The following is an 18,642-nucleotide window of genomic DNA, read 5'->3' as shown; positions in this document are numbered from 1 at the left end:
TGTTTTAGGTTGCGTCCTGAATCCATACACTATAGAGTTTTGAAGATAACCTTGCACTTCTAACTGGGCGTAATGGTGTGATCAGAAGCAGAGGCAGGCCAGCCTCAGACAATATATTTGAGGGCAATCTGGGGTACCTGACACTACAGTTTAATGGTGGGCTGGAGAGTTGGCTCAGCAGCTAAGTACCCCACTGCTCTGCCAGAGGTCCTGAATTCCCAGCAACCACATGGTGGCTCATAATCATCAGTAATGGGATCCGATGCCCTCTTCTAGTGTGTATGTGAAGACAGCTGCAGCGTACTCATGAGGTCCTGGGTTCAGTCCTTCATCACTGCATACAAAAGCTGCTGGTTTCACTTGAGTGCTGATTGTAATGCTTGGCACTGGGAAGAAGCAGTGCTCACTTATCTTTGCCACTCCCGCCACCAAAAACTTAGAATTCCTTTTTCTTATTTTAACTCCATGTGTATAAAAACACTTGGCTGTTAGCTTTTTTTCTTTGTGATTTTAAAAATAAAACTTTAATGAACTCTAGTAAGAGGTTAAAGGGTGACATGTTTGAGTGGCTCGTGAGGTCTTCTATTGCAAAGCCTCCCAGCATCTCCTATGGCAGTTTGGGTGTCAGTAACCATCCAGAACATTTTTTGGTCCTTTCCTGGCTTTTTACCTTCGCTCACTTGCTTGCTAGTGGCATCACTGGAACCCAGTGCTTTGGATTGGATTTTGAGTGACTCAATTTTATATATCAGTCGGTTTTTAAGTGTATGCCCCTGTAGATCTAAATAACTCCAGTCCCCAGTATTGAGGCTCTTTCCCACCCTCACCCCTCCAAGTAATGAGCTATTGCTCACAGTACCAGTCAGTGATAACTATCTCTACTAGGTCGCTCAAGCTCAAAACAATTCTGATCAATTACGTGGCTGTATGTAAAGAATGAGGTCGGAAATGGCTGACCTCGAAATAGTGTGGGTGGACTAAAAAGATAGACAGCTTTGGACATCTGGGTCTTAAGGCTTCCACCTCACTCAGACTTAACCCGCGTTCCTCACGAACCCGGAAGGGACTGCTTTCAGGGGGCGGTGTTCAGAAAACGTGGCTCTTCTTGGATAGGTTCCCGTCAGTCACAGTTCACTCTCCCGCACTGAGCCCGCCTCGGGCTTCCCTCCTCGCCAGAGTGTTCAGTTTAAATACCCGAAAATTCCTGACGTGCTTGTCCCCCACGCCCTCGGGCAGCGGGTTTCCTTTGATTGGCTAGAGCTTCGGTCCATCAGCAGTGACGCAGAGTTCGCCGGCCCAGGCCCCGCCCTCTTCCGAAAGCCCCGAAAACAATTTTAAGATGGCGGCGGCAGCGGCGCGGAAAACAATGGGGCAGGGGTATAGCGGACAGGCCGAAGCCTGAGGCGGGCGGTGTTCCCCGGCCTGGAATCGGGCCGAGCGGGGCCGGAGGAAGACCCGCCGCCGCGCCCGAGCCCGCTCCACAGCCCGGCCGGACATGGCGCGGGCGTGAGGCGGATCCGGGCCGTCAGAAGCGGAGGAACCCGAAGTGGCAGCCGGCGCCGGGAGGCCCGGGCCCGGCCAGTGCCGCCCGCGGCCCATGGTGCTACCCACCTGCCCCATGGCGGAGTTCGCGCTGCCGCGGCACAGCGCGGTCATGGAGCGCCTCCGCCGGCGCATCGAACTGTGCCGGCGCCACCACAGCACCTGTGAGGCCCGCTACGAGGCTGTGTCTCCCGAGCGCCTGGAGCTCGAGCGCCAGCACACCTTTGCCCTGCACCAGCGCTGCATCCAGGCCAAGGCCAAGCGCGCCGGCAAGCACCGGCAGCCGCCGGCCGCCGCCACGGCCCCGGTTGCCGCTCCGGCCCCCGCCTCGGCCCCGGCGGCCGCGCGCCTGGACGCAGCGGACGGCCCGGAGCACGGCCGCCCGGTCGCGGTGAGTAAGGCTGGCGCCTGCCACAGCAATACTCACTCCCGAAAACGCCTCTTCCGGCGCGGATCGGGCCTTGGGGAAACTTTCCCGAGCGCCCCCATTTCTTAGTCTGGGTCCTGGGAGGTGGCTAACATGGCAGGGCGCTTGTCATCTTCCAGAAGTGGCACTGCGGTGTACTTTGGGAAAACGTCCCCTTGAGGACTTGAGTGAAATCGGGGCTGGAAAAGCAGGAGGTTAGTTGCTGGTAGGCTTTTCTCCTAAACTTAATTTCCAATTGATGAGAACTTCGTCTTGGAGCAGACCCGCGTTGGAGTTGCCTAGGATGTAGGGCGTTCTTGCACCGTAGGCCTGGCCTCGCTTAGTCTGCAGATGTTGATTGGATCTTTGCTTCGTGGAGGTTAGTTAGGGCTTTAATATGGAAATAAGTCTCCCTTCAGTTGACAGTATCCCGCGGTTTCGGAATGGAAAATTGAAAAGTCTTTGGAAGCTTCGGTAAACGGAGTTGCTTAAAAGGCATTCGTTTTCCCCCAACCCCCGCAAAAGGGAACTTTGGAATTTGTGAACGCCTGATTCCTGCTATATTATTGACAGTTCCAAAATTAACCTACTAAGCCTGTTAAAAACCTCTGATAATATTAATAGTTGTTGAACGGGGGAAATGACGTTACTTGTTGGTCAGCTGTGCCCTTTGGTTTTTAGTAGCTAATCCCGAGATTTATTGGTTAGAAGTTTTGCCTCCCTGAAACTGATTTATAAACCGGAAACCTGTGTGGAGGGGCGGGGGAGGGGAATGGGTGTTACAAAATTCTTGGTAGTTTAAAAGTAAAATTTTACAACACTTAAGTTGTTTGGTAATTCTAATTTATGTCTTCATTGTCTCTCACTTGGGCCGTTGTTAAAACTCTTCCCTAACTGGTGGTTAGTCTTTCAGTCACTTAATACCCTTCCTCTTGAAATGTTAGAAACCCTTCTGTTGCTGGAGGGAATTAGGTTTAATCTTCGGTTGGCTTTCGGAGCCAGCCGGAGCTAGCCTGTCTTTTCATGTGCCCCACAGGGCTATTGCTTTCCTTCCTTCCCACACTATCCCCGCTGCGAGACCACACGGCAGAACACACCGGTTCTGACCCAGCTGCTCGAGTCTTCTCATCCTCACTTTCCCGCCTGTAAATCGAGGGTATGTTGTGCGCCTTACAAGGTTTCTTGAAGCAATCAAATGAGTATGAGGTTAGGTGTGGTTGATTCCTGCCCAGAGGTAGGAAGGAGGAAAGAAGAAATGACAGTGGATGTGATGTGAACAAATTTCTCAAACTAAACGGCTGCTTGCAGGATCTTTCTCAACATTTTCAGAATCCTGCCGTCCTTCCAGCCACAGCCTACCTTCATCTGCAGTTAGTGAAAAACCAGCCCACAGCAGAATCTCCTCTCTCAATACAGTTATGAAGTATATGTATATGTGTGTGTGTATGTATGTATGTGTACATGTTTCTGGTTTGGTTTGGTTTTACTTCTTTTTTGTTTTTTGGTTTTTTTTTTTCAAGACAGAGTTTCACTGTACTCTCTCTCTGGAACTCACTCTGTAACCTCAGACTCAGAGAGATCCACCTGCCTCTGCCTCTGGAGGGCTGGAATTAAAGGGGTACACCACCACTGCCCAACTTACACCCTTTGTTTTTAGCACATAGTCACATATTACTTCAACCATACTGTGTCTTGCCAAGTAGACTGTAAGCTTTGGAGCCTGAAAAGGCTTGGGCTAAGTCCCATTCATATTTTAGGCCATCCATATACTTGTTGAGTGATTGATAACCAACTTGGGTGTGCTTTACCCAAAATGACTTTAACTAACATCTTTCTTGAAAGATCTCCACCTTTCCCCCAGTCCCTGTTGGGGGATTGAGCCTAAGACATTGTAATTATTGGTTGTCTTAGTTGGAATTTCTATTGCTATGAAGAGACACCATGACCACAGCAGCTTTTCTAAAGGAAAACATTTGATTGAGACTGTTTTATAGTTCAGAGGTTTAGTCCATTTTCACAGCGGGAAGCATGATGGCATGCAGGCAGAGCTGGTGCCGGAGAGGAGGCTGAGAGTTCTACATCTAGATGTACAGGCAGCACAAAGATATGGTGACACTGGGCCTGGCTTGAGCATCTGAAACCTCAAAAGTCCACCCACCATTACATACTTCCTCCAGCAAGACCACACCTCCCAGTAATGCTGCTCCCTGTGAGCCATTTTCATTCAAGCCACCACACTGAGTACTGTTTAGCCACCAAACTACACTGCTAACCCTAAGGAAAGACCTTTGAGGGCAGTAGGTCGCCATCCCAACTGAAGTTGATTATGAAAGCTCATAAGAAAAACTTACTTGTACAAACTGTCCTTCAACATCTTCCAGAAAGAATATTAATAGTGCTTGAATTTCTGTTTAAAATTATGATAAAACTTATAGGATTTACCTAATTTTATAATTTTTAATTTCTGACTCATTAGAGAAAAATTGAGTTCTCATCTAGTGTTTAAAAAAGAAATGTTAGCACTTGAATCCAGCAGGTTGTACATGTGTATGATCCCAGCATCTGAAGCAGAGACAGAAGGATAACTGTAAGTTCAAAGCCAGTCTGGTATATGTAGCTAAGCTAGGTGGGGCTATTTAGGGAGAACATATCTTAAAGGAAGGGGGGGGGGGAGGGGAGATGGCTCAGCAGTTAAGATCACTTGGTGCTCTCATAGAGGAGCCGGCTTGGTTCACAGCATCCTCTTGGCAGCTAACCATCTGTAACTCCAGTTTGAGATCCTGGAGGTCCAATGCCTTCTCCTGGCCTGTGAGTACACTTGGCACATACGTGACGGACTGACAGACATTTAGGTACAACACTCAAAAAAATAAAAATAAAAACTTTTATTTATTTATTTTTGGTGGGCACACCATGTTTGTGTGTGTGTGTCGTCCTGGCTGTTCTGGAACTTGCTCTGTAGACCAGGCTGGCCTCAAATTCAGAGATCCGCTTGTTCCTCCTTCCCAAGTGCTGAGATTAAAGATGAACACCACCAAGCTTAGCTTTAAAAAGCGACTTGAGTCTGACTTGTCAGTAAGTCCTTTGAATGTGAAACCCTGAGCAGATAGATTTGCCATGTCAGGTTGATGTTACCATATTAGAGCTTGATGTGAGGGTCTTGTGAGTTGAGACTTCAGCTTTCTCTACAGAGGAAGGGCCTTTTCACTGACGTGATGCTAGCTGAGCTGTTCAACCCGGGGTTGGGCCTACAAGAGAGGCCTCTCCAAGGAAGCAGAGGGGTTTCCATTTCAGTGGCTCCTTTAGAGGGGGAAAGAGGCCTTGATGATGTAGGATTTCAACTTGGATAGCACAACTTTGAATTTTTCTCACTACATTTTTAAAAAATATGTGGATGTCGGTTAGTAGATGTATGCCACAGCATGCCTGTGGAGACTAGAAGATAACATGCTGGAGTTGGCTTCCCCAAGTGAGTCCCGGGATTATAATCATGCCATCAGGTGTGGTGGAAGACTGGCTGAGCCATCTTGACAGCCCAAGTGTAAAGCTTTGCAGAGAGCTAAAAAAGAGAAGACCTGTTACTCCCAATTGTGTGTGTGTGTGTATGTGTGGTGTGTGTGTGTCTCTGTGTGTGTGTGTGTGAGACTGTTATTTAACCCTCCCAGCATGGGGCAATATCAGACTGTTAGGCAGTCACTACACAGCTAGTGTTCCCTAGCCGGCACACCTTGTGTGTGATGAGATAGACACTGCTAATAAGAGTCCCCTTTACGTACTTGTCCTCTTCTTCTTAGGGTAGCTCACAAACACATCACCCCAGCAAAAGCCTGACCACTACCCACCATGTTAGAGATCAGGAACAGTACTTCAGGCTTTTCTCTATCCTAGCTTTTGAGGAACCAGCCTATTACATTTTCTTTATAATTTGCTCTTGAAAAAGCTTGTGTACTCTATTTTTGCTTGTGTGTGTGTGTGTGTGTGTGTGTGTGTGTGTGTGTTGCGTTGGGTATGTGCATAGGTGCTGGCATACTACAGTTTGAATGTGGATGTCCAAGAGCACCTTTGAGGAGTTGGTGCTTCCCTTCCTTCTGCCCTGGGATCAGGGGTCAGACTCGGGCGGAGAGCGAGCACCTGCACTCGCTGAGCTTACCCTGCTGGTCCCAGAGACTGTGTCCTGATGGCAGGATGGCCTTATTAGGCTTGCTAGATTATAGAAAGTTACTACCCACTTCATACAAACCTTCATTCTGTGAGTGAAAATAGTCTTCTATGGAAGTAAGGACAGTTTGTTTCTATAATAAAATGTTATAAATCTTTATTCCCAGTTTCTCTATGGCCTTTGTTAGACATTTGCTACTGAGTCAAGAGGAATTGCCCATGAGTGGTTGTGACAGTTACACTTCAGCCTGTTCATCCTTAAAGCTACCTTCCTGCCTCGCCTGCTGACAAGCAGCTGCTCTCCTTTAGCTAACTGCTCGTCTCGTCTGTTTATCCACTCTCATTTTTTTTGTTTGGTTGGATTTTTGTTTGTTTGTTTTGAGACAAGGTTTCTCTTCCTACAGATCACACTGGCCTGGAACTCACAGAAATCCACCTGCCTCTGCCTCCTGAGTGCTGGGATTACAGGTGTGCAATAGCATGCCCAGCTTAACTTGTCGTTTATGGAGAAGTAGGACACCAACAATACAAAGCACACTTCACTTTGATTGAACCGTTGTCCCCTTTGAGCTCTTGTTACCTTGTCATTTGCACGCTGCTTCCCCTCCCAAATTCCCAGAGGCTTTGTCCTGTGAGCACCTGAAGATGCACACTACTCTACTCCACTCCCCAGTGTGGACTCCTGAGAGCGAGACTGGAAATTCATGTAAGAGTTAGACGGGTAAATTCATTTGAAGACGACATCTAAGCATGAAGAAGCCACTGTTCTGTGATAGTGTGGGGCAGTCTTGTTTGTAAAGATGACTTTTCCTTTCTCACCAGGCCTTTCAGCTTGGAAACTAGAGCAAACACTCTCACTCAGTCTGTGTTCCTCCTTCCCTTTTGCCCTTGCCACCTGAAATTACTAGCACATTGTTATCTGTTTACCTACTTTTCTGAAATTGCCCCCTTAAAGGACACCAAATATGGTATTGCCAAATTCAGTGGTTTCTTAAGTCATCATTCTTGACTTCCTCTTCCAAAAGGCTCTTAGCTTCTGTTCTTTTCTTTACTGATTTGCTTTCCAACTCTGACTCCATGCTTGTGTGTGTGTGCATGTGTGTCTCCTTTCCTTTTTTTTCTTTTTTTTTCCCCTTTTTTTTTTCCTTTTTTTAACAGGTGTTGAGCTCCTACTGTGTGGGCCATCATGTTCTAGGCACTAGGAATATAACAGTGGACAGGAGAGATTAAAGCTTGGTGCCATGGAGAGAAATGATCAGTAATTTCAAAAAGTTAATTCTACCCAGAAGTGGAAATGGGCACTTAGGAGACCAGCTCCTCAGAAGGTTGAAGGAAGATTTAATTAATTAGACAGGGTCTCACTGTGCACAGTTTGAGAGCAGCCTAGGTAACTTAGACCTCATTAATTAGTTAATTAGGTGGGGTCTCACTGTACCGCCCTAGCTGACCTGGAACTCACAGAGATCCGCCTGCCTCTGCCTTCCAAGTGCTGGGACTAAAGGTGTGCACCACCACCGCCACCCAGCTTCTCTGTTCTTATTTGTACCTAAGAGAAAGCCCTTGGCTAGCCGAAAGTCTTAGGAAAGAACATTCCAGATAGGTTCACCAGTACAGAATCTCTGAGACACGAGATTGCTGAGTGTGTGAGAAAAGCCAGTGGCCTAAGCAGTCTGGCAGACGGACAACTGCTAAGTTGGTAAGCAGGGACAGAAGTCAGGTTCATTGGGAAGCAGTAAGCAGTGGGATGAAACAAACACACAATGAATGTGCTCTAACCACTCAATGGCGGGCGGCACAAGTTCCTCCATACCTGCCCCAGTGTTCTGGATTCTTGAATGAAAGACAGACAGATATAAACACATGTGCCGCCTTATATTTAATATGTCTTAATCAGCCCAGTGACTAGGTTACTCGATAATGCCTCCCCTCCAATACTCCTGAATTATTACTAAAGTCTACATTCTGTCTTTGCTATACTAGATCTAATTAGGGCGGTGTGTGTGTGCGTAAACACACGCACTCCTCCATGACTATTACATGTTTGTTGTCTGTGTCCTGCACTTCCCCCAGCATGACAGTTCTGTCCTTCCTCTTCTCTCAGTCCCCTTGCCTGTGAATCTTAAAGTCCCCTCCTCTGTCTCCCTACCCAGCCATTGGCTGCTGGCAACTTTATTTAGCAATCGAAATCAACTGAGGGAAAGAACCCTCAGCATTTTACATGAGGGATTCTCATGAAATTTGAGAACCCAAATAGCATAATACAAGCATTAAGCCAAATCCATGCTTCCCCCTTTTTGTCCACTAAAAAGGCCCTTTCTTTCAGATATACAATGAACAGTTAAAACAGTTAATATAAACTATAAGGTATGATATGGACTAATAACCATCTAGTCTATCAATTTGCGAACTTAGGTATATTACGTTAACATTATCTTAGTCTATAATAATAGCTGAATTATGTTTTGATTTTTAACTTGTATTACCATCTGCAAACCATCTTTTTAAAATCTAGATCTTTTTTTAGTATTAAACTTAAGTGTGATTTATGAGATTATAACTTGTCTTCAACCCTGCCAGAAGTCTGAGAATGATTTAAATATTATCTGAATATATTTGAAGCACAAAAATATAGCTTTCGCTGGGCAGTGGTGGCACACGCCTTTAATCCCAGCACTTGGGAGGCAGAGGCAGGCGGATTTCTGAGTTCGAGGCCAGCCTGGTCTACAAAGTGAGTTCCAGGACAGACAGGGCTACACAGAGAAACCCTGTCTCAAAAAAACAAACCAAACAACAACAAAAACAAAAAACATAGCTTTCAAAACTTAATCAATTTATAGAGATAGCTGACTACCTGAACAGTTGCCCATTTAAAATGTTGAAGCATCTGTCTTCAGCCTTCTGGCCCAGAACCATCTGACAGACCTTAAATGAAGCAGCAACTATGGAAGACTAGCTTACCCTTTCTTGGCAGAGCTAAGCTGTCGACTATCCCACATCCTGTGTCCTTTCCTGGACAGTACTTTTGGTCTGTCGATGAATAAGGGCAGTTCTTCCCCAGTGGCTACCTTGTACAGCTGGAGCAGCTCTCTGAGGCGGTTATGATGCTCAGTATCTTCTCTTGATCCATGAAGGGGGTACTGTCAGGAGCAGACATGCCTCTTAGTCAAAAATTTAATAATACATTTAATTTAACTATAAATGTCATATTTGGTAGACTTTTGATATTTTTGAAGACTATATAAAGCATATCTGAACTGTTAAACTTTGACTATTCTTAGCTATTAGAATTGGAAACACCTTATAATTAAATCAGAATATAATATAACCATGAGTTTACTATCTGGCTCTTAACTTGTGTTAATCATTGGAGTTTTCATTTTTAATTTTTATTACATTTATTTATTTACTGTATGGTGAATACATGTGATGACAATTCTTTCCTTTTACCATGCTGGACTCAGGTAACTCAAGTTACAGGTTTTGTAATTTGAGCCATCATCTTGCTGCCTCTGGCTTAGGTTTTTTTGTTTTGTTTTGTTTTGTTTTTTAAGATTTTGGTGCCAGATGGAAGATATTTGGGCCTGGTGAACAGATTATGAAGATCATGTGCACACAAAGGCAAAATGCCATACACATAAAATAAAAAATGTAAAAAACGAGAGTTTGAGTGGGGCTGAAAGTGTAGATCAGGGGTAGAGCATTAGTACAAGCAGGAGTTCAATTTCCAGCTCTCAACAGAAAGAAAAATCAAAGACAAACAAAATCCCAGCTTTTCTAGAACAGGATCCCATGTAGTCAGGCTGTGGAGCTAATATTGGCCCTGAATTTCACATTTTTGGCCTCTTATTTACACATTTAAAAACAATGTTCCTAGACAAATACCTCTTCCACTTTTAAAAAAAAAATAAGTGATATTTTTTCCTAAATAACATTGTTGATTCTTTTCTGTCTTTTTATGTTACCTGTAATAATAATTTTGAAACTTCCAGGCAAGATCTGTATTTCTGCTAGTCTATTGTCCATTCTCATGTGTATTTCCAATATATTTAAAATGGACTTTTTTTTCTACTACATCTTTTATTTAACCTGCCAAATTGTATTATTCCTATAAAATCTTGTATTTAACCAGTTATACAAAACCCCCTTAAGCTACTCATATTCCTCTACCTTGCTTCCAGCTTTCAGATACTTGTTCTTCAACATCAATAGTAAGTTTTTCCTGGGAACCAAGAATTTCAGATACTGGGTCTGTGTCAGCCACGTGATGGGACACGAAGCCCACGCATCTCTCGGGCAGGGCGGCCTCCTGAGCGCTGCTAGGAACACTTAAAAAGAACTGATCCGTAAGACGAGTCTTAATTTATCTTGATTTTCTTTCTTTTTTCATTTTGGTTGGTTGTTTCAATACAGTTTCTCTGTTTAGGTCTGGCCATACTAAAACTCACTCTGTACACTAGGCTGGCCTTGAAATCAAAGATCCACCTGCCTCGACCTCCCTAGTGCTGGAATTATAGGTGTGTACCATACTGCCTGGCTTATCCTTGTTTTTTTTTTTTCCAAGGGTTCTATGGAACATCAGCTTTATATTGGCTATTTGAATTCTAGGGGCTACTGGAATGACTTAGTGGCTCAGTAATAGATCACTTGCCTAGAGTGTCTGGGTTTGATCCTCAGAAACACACCTAAAGTGAAATATTTGGGAGAACTGGGCTAAATGGATGTAATCAGCTTTCATTATTTAGATCATTGCAAACTATAATAGGCCAGTACTCACAAGGACTTGCCCTCTTACCAAAAAGCATCTAAAGGGACTTTGATTTCTTTTATTTTTAATATTTATTTATTTATTATATGTAAGTACACTGTAGCTGTCTTAGACACTCCAGAAGAGGCATCTGATTTCGTTACAGGTGGTTGTGAGCCACCATGTGGTTGCTGGGATTTGAACTCCAGACCTTCGGAAGAGCAGTCGGGTGCTCTTACTCACTGAGCCATCTCACCAGCCCCACCATAATTCATTTAAGTGAAAAATAAAAATTGTACATTCTGCATGCTTAATATAAACCAGATACTTTAGAAGGTGAAATGGTGAAACATGCTATTTATAGTTCAAGGAATTTAACTTCTAGAGAATTATAAATATTAACATTTAAAAATAAGATGGCTACATCACTTTCTTAAATGAAGCCAGTAGGCATCTTAGTAGCATGATATTCTTTAATAACCATTTGGAGAATGTTTTTCTTTAAACAAAACTTTGAATCACTACTGTTGTTTCTTGGAACTTAAATTTTTTTAGAGTGACTCCATATAATATATATTTTGATTTTTGATATAACATGTATGAAAACATTTACTGGGGGGCTAGAGAGATGGCTCAGCTGGTAAGAGCACTGACTGCTCTTCTGAAGGTCCTGAGTTCAAATCCCAGCAACCACATGGTGGCTCACAACCATCTGTAATGAAATCTGATGCCTTCTTCTGGTGCGTCTGAAGACAGCTACAGTGTACTTACATATAATAATAAATAAATCTTAAAAATTAAAATTAATTGTTAAAAACAAAAAAAGAAAACGTTTACTGGTCACTCTTCAATATTTCTCTGCAACAAAAATAAATCTATAAATTGAACTTCAGATTTTCATTGTTCAGCTATGTATGTGGTACAGGGGATCAAAAAACCTAGGGCCTCTTGTACACTCTACTTCTGAGCCTATACCCCTAGCTTAAAAAAAAAAAGTAAGCTAATTAAAGAAAATTAAGGTGATTCATAGCAAAGAATACCTGTGCAGAATCTAGATTTAAAAAGGGGAGGGGGGACTCTGAAAAGAACAGAGGGGGGAGAGATGAGAAGGTAAAGAGGGTGACTACTGTGGCCAGAGTAGCTTGTAGATACAGGTGACTATCTGATAACCCATTACTTTGTACAAATGATGTATACTAATTGTTGAATAAGAGCATAGACATGTGTGAGTGTCTATGTGCCACATCTGCCACATCTGTTTTGTAAGTTGCATTATAATGGTTTAATATGTAATGAACAACAATTTGTTTGTTGTCTGTTTGAGACAGGTTCTTGGCTGTCCTGGATCTCCCCTATATAGACCAGACTGGAACCCACAAGAGATCCACCTGCCTCTGTCCCCCAAGTGAGATTAAAGACCACCACACCCAACTGCATTATAAGTTTTTATAAGTAATTATTAAGCAAGAGTCCAGGTTTAGCAGAAATGCCTTCCTTAATCTTAATGAAACAGGTGAAGCAGCCACTCCTACCTTGTCCATAACAATGGACAAGCATTTCTTGTCATTAGAATGAAGAAGAGTTCTCAGTTTTTATCCTGTTTTTATAAATGTAAGTCCTTAGAAATCTTGGTTCATGTGAAGGAAAGGAAGACAGCAATATTTCGTATGAAACCTTGTTGTTCATCCCAGATCACACTGTTACAGCATCAGTAAATAGCAGTTTGTACTGCTCTCTACACACAGTGCACTTCCATTCCTGCTCCAGTTGGTACCAGCACATACATCTGTCCTACGTAGGGTCTGGAGATTGCACTGGGGACCAGCCTCACCCAGCAAGCACCTTTACCACTGTGTCGTCTTGCCAACCCTGCAATATTACTTTTAAAAATGTATGTGCACCACATGTGTGCCTGATGCTCCAGAAGGTCAGAAGGTCAGAGAGAGTGTCAGATGCTCTAGGACTAGAGTCACAGACATTGTGAGCCACCATGGGGTGCTGGGGAGAAGGCCAGGTCCCCTGCAAAAGCAGCGCATGCTCTTCACCGAGCCGTCCGTCTCCCCAGCCCCTGGAATAGTAGTACTTTTAAATGAAGGCAATCTTGTCTTTTTCTGTTTTCATGTGTGTGTAGCATATGTGTATGTACAGACCCCAAATCTGACATTAGATACCTTTCTGGGACACGTGTGTGTGTGTGTGTGTGTGTGTGTGTGTGGTTGCTGGCAATCCAAACTCAGCTCTTCATGTCTGCACCAAAAGCAGGGTACTGATAGTCCCATCTCCCAGCCCCTTTTCATTTCTAACATGAAGAACCTAGAGGATATTATTCTAAATGAAACAAAGTAGTCACAAAAAAGACAAACACTACATAATTCCATTTGTACGAGATACTTGAGTCAGACTGAGAAACAAAGGAGAAGGTTGGCTCCTGGGGTCTGGGGGAATGTGCAACAGAGAGTACAGTGGATAGCAAGTCTCAGGCTTTGTGGTTGATTTGTTCTGAGGGTTGAGGGCTGAACACAGAGCCTTGTCATGCTAAGCAGATGCTCCACCATGGGACACCTACATCCTCTTAGGGTTTCCTTTCTGAAAGATAAAGGCATTCTAGTGATGTGTTTAAACAACAGTGTGTGTGGGTGTGTGTTTCAAGTGCCCCCCTCCCCCACAAGGCTTTTTACATGGGTTTTGGGAATGGAACTCATGATCAGGCTTGCATGGCTAACACTTTTCCCCACTGAGCCATCCCCTGCTCTGAATGTGTGTTTGATCAGAAGACAAGTTATTTTACGAACCATATATCCTTACGTTTTTAATTCTGTGTGTGTGTAGATGGCGGCCTGTCAGTACCTCTTCCACCTTTTTTGTTTTGTTTTGTTTTGTTTTGTTTGTTTTTCGAGATAGGGTTTCTCTGTGTAGCCCTGGCTGTCCTGGAACTCACTCTGTAGACCAGGCTGGCTTCGAACTCAGAAATCCGCCTGCCTCTGCCTCCCAAGTGCTGGGACTAAACGCATGCGCCACCACGCCCAGCTCCACCTAAGGCAGGGTTTATCAATCAAATATCAATCAAATTCCGAGTTTGCTGATATGGCTAGTCTAGCTAACCAGTTTGCTCTGAGGCGCCCGTCTGTCTCTGAAGCAGGAATTATTATAGGCAGGCTCCCACCCCCACCTGGCATTTATATAGGATCCATGGAATCCAATTTCTAGTCCTCAGAGGAACCACTGAGCCATCGGTTCTTTTGATTTGTTCCCCCAACCCCTGTTTTGGTAGTGCTGGCTGTGCTGGAACTCACTCTGAAGACCAAGCTTGCCTTGAACTCAGAGTTCACAGAGCCTGCCTCTGCCACCACTGCCTGACCAAGGACATTGTCATTTCAAAGGCAATGTAAAGAAAGGTGCCCATGATTTTCTTCCTATATATGAAACAAGGAAAGTCTTTTCTCTCTTATTTAATGTTCACTTCAGTCTCAAATAGTAGACATTATTTGGCGATTATATGTAAGTAAACTGAGACTTAACAGCAGGCTAATTGGACAGCGTTGCCAGCAAACTGGTAGAACCAGAATTCAAAGTAAAGGCTCTTTACCCTTCCACTGGATTACTTAGTTTCTGCAGGTGGATCATAGGTGAAAGCACTCTAAAAATTAGAAAGTAAGCTGCTGGTTATTATTTTATTTAGTAAAGACCAATGGTTTTCATTGAAGACTGGCGGAGAGCCAGTGCAGTGCAATAGCACTTTGCAACTCTTCACCTCCTCGCTTACTCTTACATCCCCACCCCCTCAGTTTCCTTTCTTTCTTTCTTTGCCTTTTAGAGTCTCATGTAGCCTACTACACTGCCCCCTAACTATGTGGTTGAGGCTGGCCTTGAACTCCTATCCTTATGCCTTTATTTCCCAAGTTCTGAAACTATAGGTATTCACCATCAGTCCTGGGATTTATTTCTTACTGTTGCTAATGAGCTTCAGTGATGGGTATGTCCAAACCTTTAGCTGTGTGAGAGTGTGCTCAGTTCAGGGCATTTACAGATCTACATAACACCCTTGCCATGCCTCACAGACGGTGGGATGCACTCACTCCCTCATCCTGTCCAGCAGTACACTTTTTTTTTTTTTTTTTTTTTTTTTGCTACTAAGATGCTGTTTGAAAGCAGAGAGAATACATATTGTGCTTTCATTAGACAAGAAGTTTCAAAATTCAGAGAGCAGAGTCTCAGAAAATCTTACAGTATTAAATGTATATGTGGATTATACACACGTAATTCTTCCAGACAGCAAAAATGGGTAGCAGAAGGATGTGGGCAGTGCAGGGCCGAGCAACGCTGGCTTTACATTGCTGTCAGCGGTTCTGAGACCCAGGGGCTGTGAAGGCTGTGCCCTTTTTTCTTATTTGTTTCTTCTTTTTCTTGGTCTTGCCTTTTCTGGGGATTGAACCCAGGGCACTATGCTCGTGAGGCAGACACTGTTCTACTGTGCTGTGTTGTAGCCTCAGCTGGGTTTTGTTTCTGGAAACAAGATCTTGCTGTGCCCAGCTAGAATTCAACTTGTTCTCCTGCTTTCCTCCCAGATCCTGTACCTGCTCTAGCTACAGAAGCTTATATCTTATCTAGATTAACCAGGTAAATGGAAATTTACATTTACTAGGGTCTCAGCAGGAATGTCCTATTCCATCAGACACAACTGAAAGAGAATTTCAGAGTGTGAAGCAAGAGGAGAGAATTGATTGTGCTGCTCCATCAGGGTCCTGTGTTATCGCCACCCAGCTCAACATTAGGGATCCAGGTCCCTGGCTCAGCACTTTCCTTTAGAGAGGGAGACTGAAGTGAGACTGAAGGAAGCACACTGAAGTCTAACAGGCAGAGATCAGCTGAGCACAGTGAACCTAGAGCCCGGGACATGGGGATGGGGTAAGGAGGATGTGCATAGGCTCTGTGGAGCAGGTGAATGCATCCGGAGACAGAGTGAACTGACATACTTCCGAGGCAGCCTGTACTCACAGTGACTTCGGAACCTAACCCCTGCTGTTCTTGAGGAGAGATGAACAGCTCAGGCCTCTCGTTCCCAAATGGCCTTTTGCCATTTATTGTTTAAGATGGGGTCTTGCTTTGTAGTTTCGGTTAGCTGTGTGACTCCTGCCTCTATGCTGAGAGAGCTAAGATGACTCTGTGCCTCCAAGCCTGGGTATTGAGGGTTTTTTTTTTTCCCCATCTGTTTGTTTTGTATTTGAAAGAAAGTCTCACTATCACCTAGCATAGTCTTAAGCTCCCAGATTCAAGCAGCCATCCCTCCTCAGCCTTTTAAGTAGCAAGCAGCTCGGCACTGTATGGTACTTTTTGGTTTTGTATAGTGTTGGAGATTGAAACCAGGGCTTTGATGTGCTAAGCAAAGACTCCAGTGAGCTGCATCACCAGCCCTGTAACCTATGTTTTGAAGCAAATCCCAACAATATCAGAAGTGAGGCCTGGGGGCAGGAGAAGTGGCTCAGCAGTTTAGCTGCTCTTCAAAGGATCCAAGTTCAATTCCCAGCAACCACATGGTTCTTCACAACTACTTTTCCAGATCCATGTGATCTGATGCCCTCTTCTGGCCCCTATGGGACTGCATGCTTGTGATGCACAGACATACATACAGGCAAACATTCATACTCAGGGTGTGGTGCATGCCTTTAATCTGTGAGTTCCAGGCCAGCCTGGTATACAAACTGAGTTCCAGGACAGCCAGGGAGGGCTCCATTACATAGAGAAATCTTGTCTTGAAAAATAAAATTAAATAAATAAATAAAGTAAATAAGGTTGAAAAGAGAATCAGACATGGTACAGAAGCAGGAGGATTAAGGCCAGCCTGGGCTATAAAGCAAGACTGTGTATCAAAAACAAAACAAAAGAACATGTACTGTTCTTAGAACCTGGGTTTGGTTTGTAGCTCCCATACCAGGCAGCTCACAAGCACCTATGACTCCAGCTTCAGGCAATCCAACATATTCATTCATGTTCGCACATAAATAGAAATAAAAAATTCTTAAAAATAAAAAGAGGAAAATCCAAGGGGAAAAAGTTGGCAAGGAAAAAGTGGATAAGGATATATCGCCAAGTTTGACAACCTGAGTTCAGTTTCCAGGGCCCACATGGTGGGAAAGAGCTATTGGACTCTCCCCCAAGTTGTCCACACACATGCCTTGCTACATGCACACACAATCCCACAAACACATAAACAAATGTAAAAAAACAATTTTTTTAAGGAAGAAAAGGAGGCAGGCATGGTGGTACATACTTTTTAATTCCAGTACCCAGAAGGCAGAGGCAGAAGCAGAGGCAGATGGATCTCTTGAGTTTGAGGAGTCTGGTCTACAGAGCAAGTTCCAGTACAACCAGGGCTACACAGAGAAACCCTATCTCAAAAAACTGGGGCATTGGGGGATGGGTGGGTAGGTGGGTGGGTGGGTGGTGGAATTTGGAGGACCACTGCAGACGTCCCAATATCAGAATAATAGAAATTACAGTAGGAAAATAAAGTGGGAAATTACCTATATAACTTAATTTTGACAGCTGCAGGGAATGATCTGTCATTAAAGGGTGTGCCTGTGCCCAGACTTAGGTTAGTAAAATAGAGCCATGTCAGTCATGCCATCTCAAAGTTCTGGAAAGAGGGTCCCTTGTGACCCACACCAGCAGTAGAAAACAGGAAGACAGCTGAACAGAGCTTCAGAGTCCTGAGGGGATCTAGGGCAATGGTAAGTGAGGAAGTATGAGCTGGGCATGTGGGAGGAGCTGAATTTGCTTCCCTAGCACACAGTCCATGCTGGGTGAGCGTGGGGGCTCACTGTGGAGCAGAGACAGATGGGCGAGGGCACTTAGCTGGACTTGTCAGAGTACTGAAGTCTGGAGTCACCTGAGAGACCCTGGCTCAGTGGATAAGGTGGTCAGTGATTGAGAAAGATACCTGAATTCAACCTCAGGCCTCTACACACACACACACACACACACACCCCACCCCCACATGCTGCATGTGTGTGGGTCAGAAGGCACTTCCAGGGTTCTGGGGAATAACCTCAGGTTGTTAGGCTTGGAAGCAGGCATATTTACTCACTGAATCATCTAGCTGCCCCTCCCTCGGTTTTAAATAAGAGCTTTAGTGTGATAGTAGTCACATGCTGCCTCATTCTCCCATTTTAGATACCTAGTTCAGTGGGCATGCTAGTCTATTCATAGAGTTGAGCAGTTGTACGTCACTTACAGAACGTGTTCCTAGTAAGAAATGCTACATCTCCTTCAGCTCTTCCTCTCTTCTACAGCCCCCCTCCTCCTCCTCCTCCTTCCTTCCTTCTCCTTTCAGTCCCTGGCAACCACTCAGTCTGTCTACCTTTCAAACTGAGTTTGAGAAGGAATTAGCTCTCCATGCTCACCCTTTATGCCTCCTCACCTGGTAACTTCTGCTTAGGGAATTTAACCAGGGACCCTCTAATTGCTGGTCTGCTGCTCATGTACAGTGCTTACCTTTCTGTTGTATTTGGCCTGCCTTTCTCCTTTATGCTCTGTTTTCTTCTGTCCTCTTGCTTGCTTCCCTTTTCCTGAGTGATAAGGTGTGCTATTAATGTTCCAGCCATGTCCTGCTAATGTCTCTCTCCACAGCACACAGTCAGTATCACTCACTGTTCCTAGATATGACGTGGGAATCCCACAGCCATTTCTTCATGGGTGAGATGAAACTCACCTTGTTCCTCATCGAGGAGGAAGAGGAAGAAGATGATAAAAAGGCATTCGAACTTGCTAGAAAGCCCTACTTCTTTTAAGTAAA

General features: G+C 44.4%; 1 protein-coding gene across 2 annotated transcripts in view; it reads left to right on the top strand.

Moving 5' to 3' along the window:
• The first annotated feature begins 527 nt into the window (after positions 1-527).
• The window catches only part of Maml1 (mastermind like transcriptional coactivator 1), a 37,498-nt gene continuing 19,383 nt past the window's right edge, over positions 528-18,642 (top strand). The window contains exons 1-2 of one of the 2 annotated variants that reach the window (XM_006531918.4): positions 528-1,933; positions 2,985-3,104. In XM_006531918.4, coding sequence (XP_006531981.1) covers positions 1,598-1,933; positions 2,985-3,104 — 456 coding nt within the window. In that variant the 5' untranslated portion in view covers positions 528-1,597. The remainder of the gene's footprint in view (positions 1,934-2,984; positions 3,105-18,642) is intronic. The other variant, NM_175334.3, reaches the window with a different exon arrangement.

This window comes from Mus musculus, chromosome 11 (genome assembly GCF_000001635.26).
Source record: "Mus musculus strain C57BL/6J chromosome 11, GRCm38.p6 C57BL/6J".
NCBI classification, from domain to species: domain Eukaryota; kingdom Metazoa; phylum Chordata; class Mammalia; order Rodentia; family Muridae; genus Mus; species Mus musculus.
This window is presented reverse-complemented; position numbering and strand designations above follow the sequence as displayed.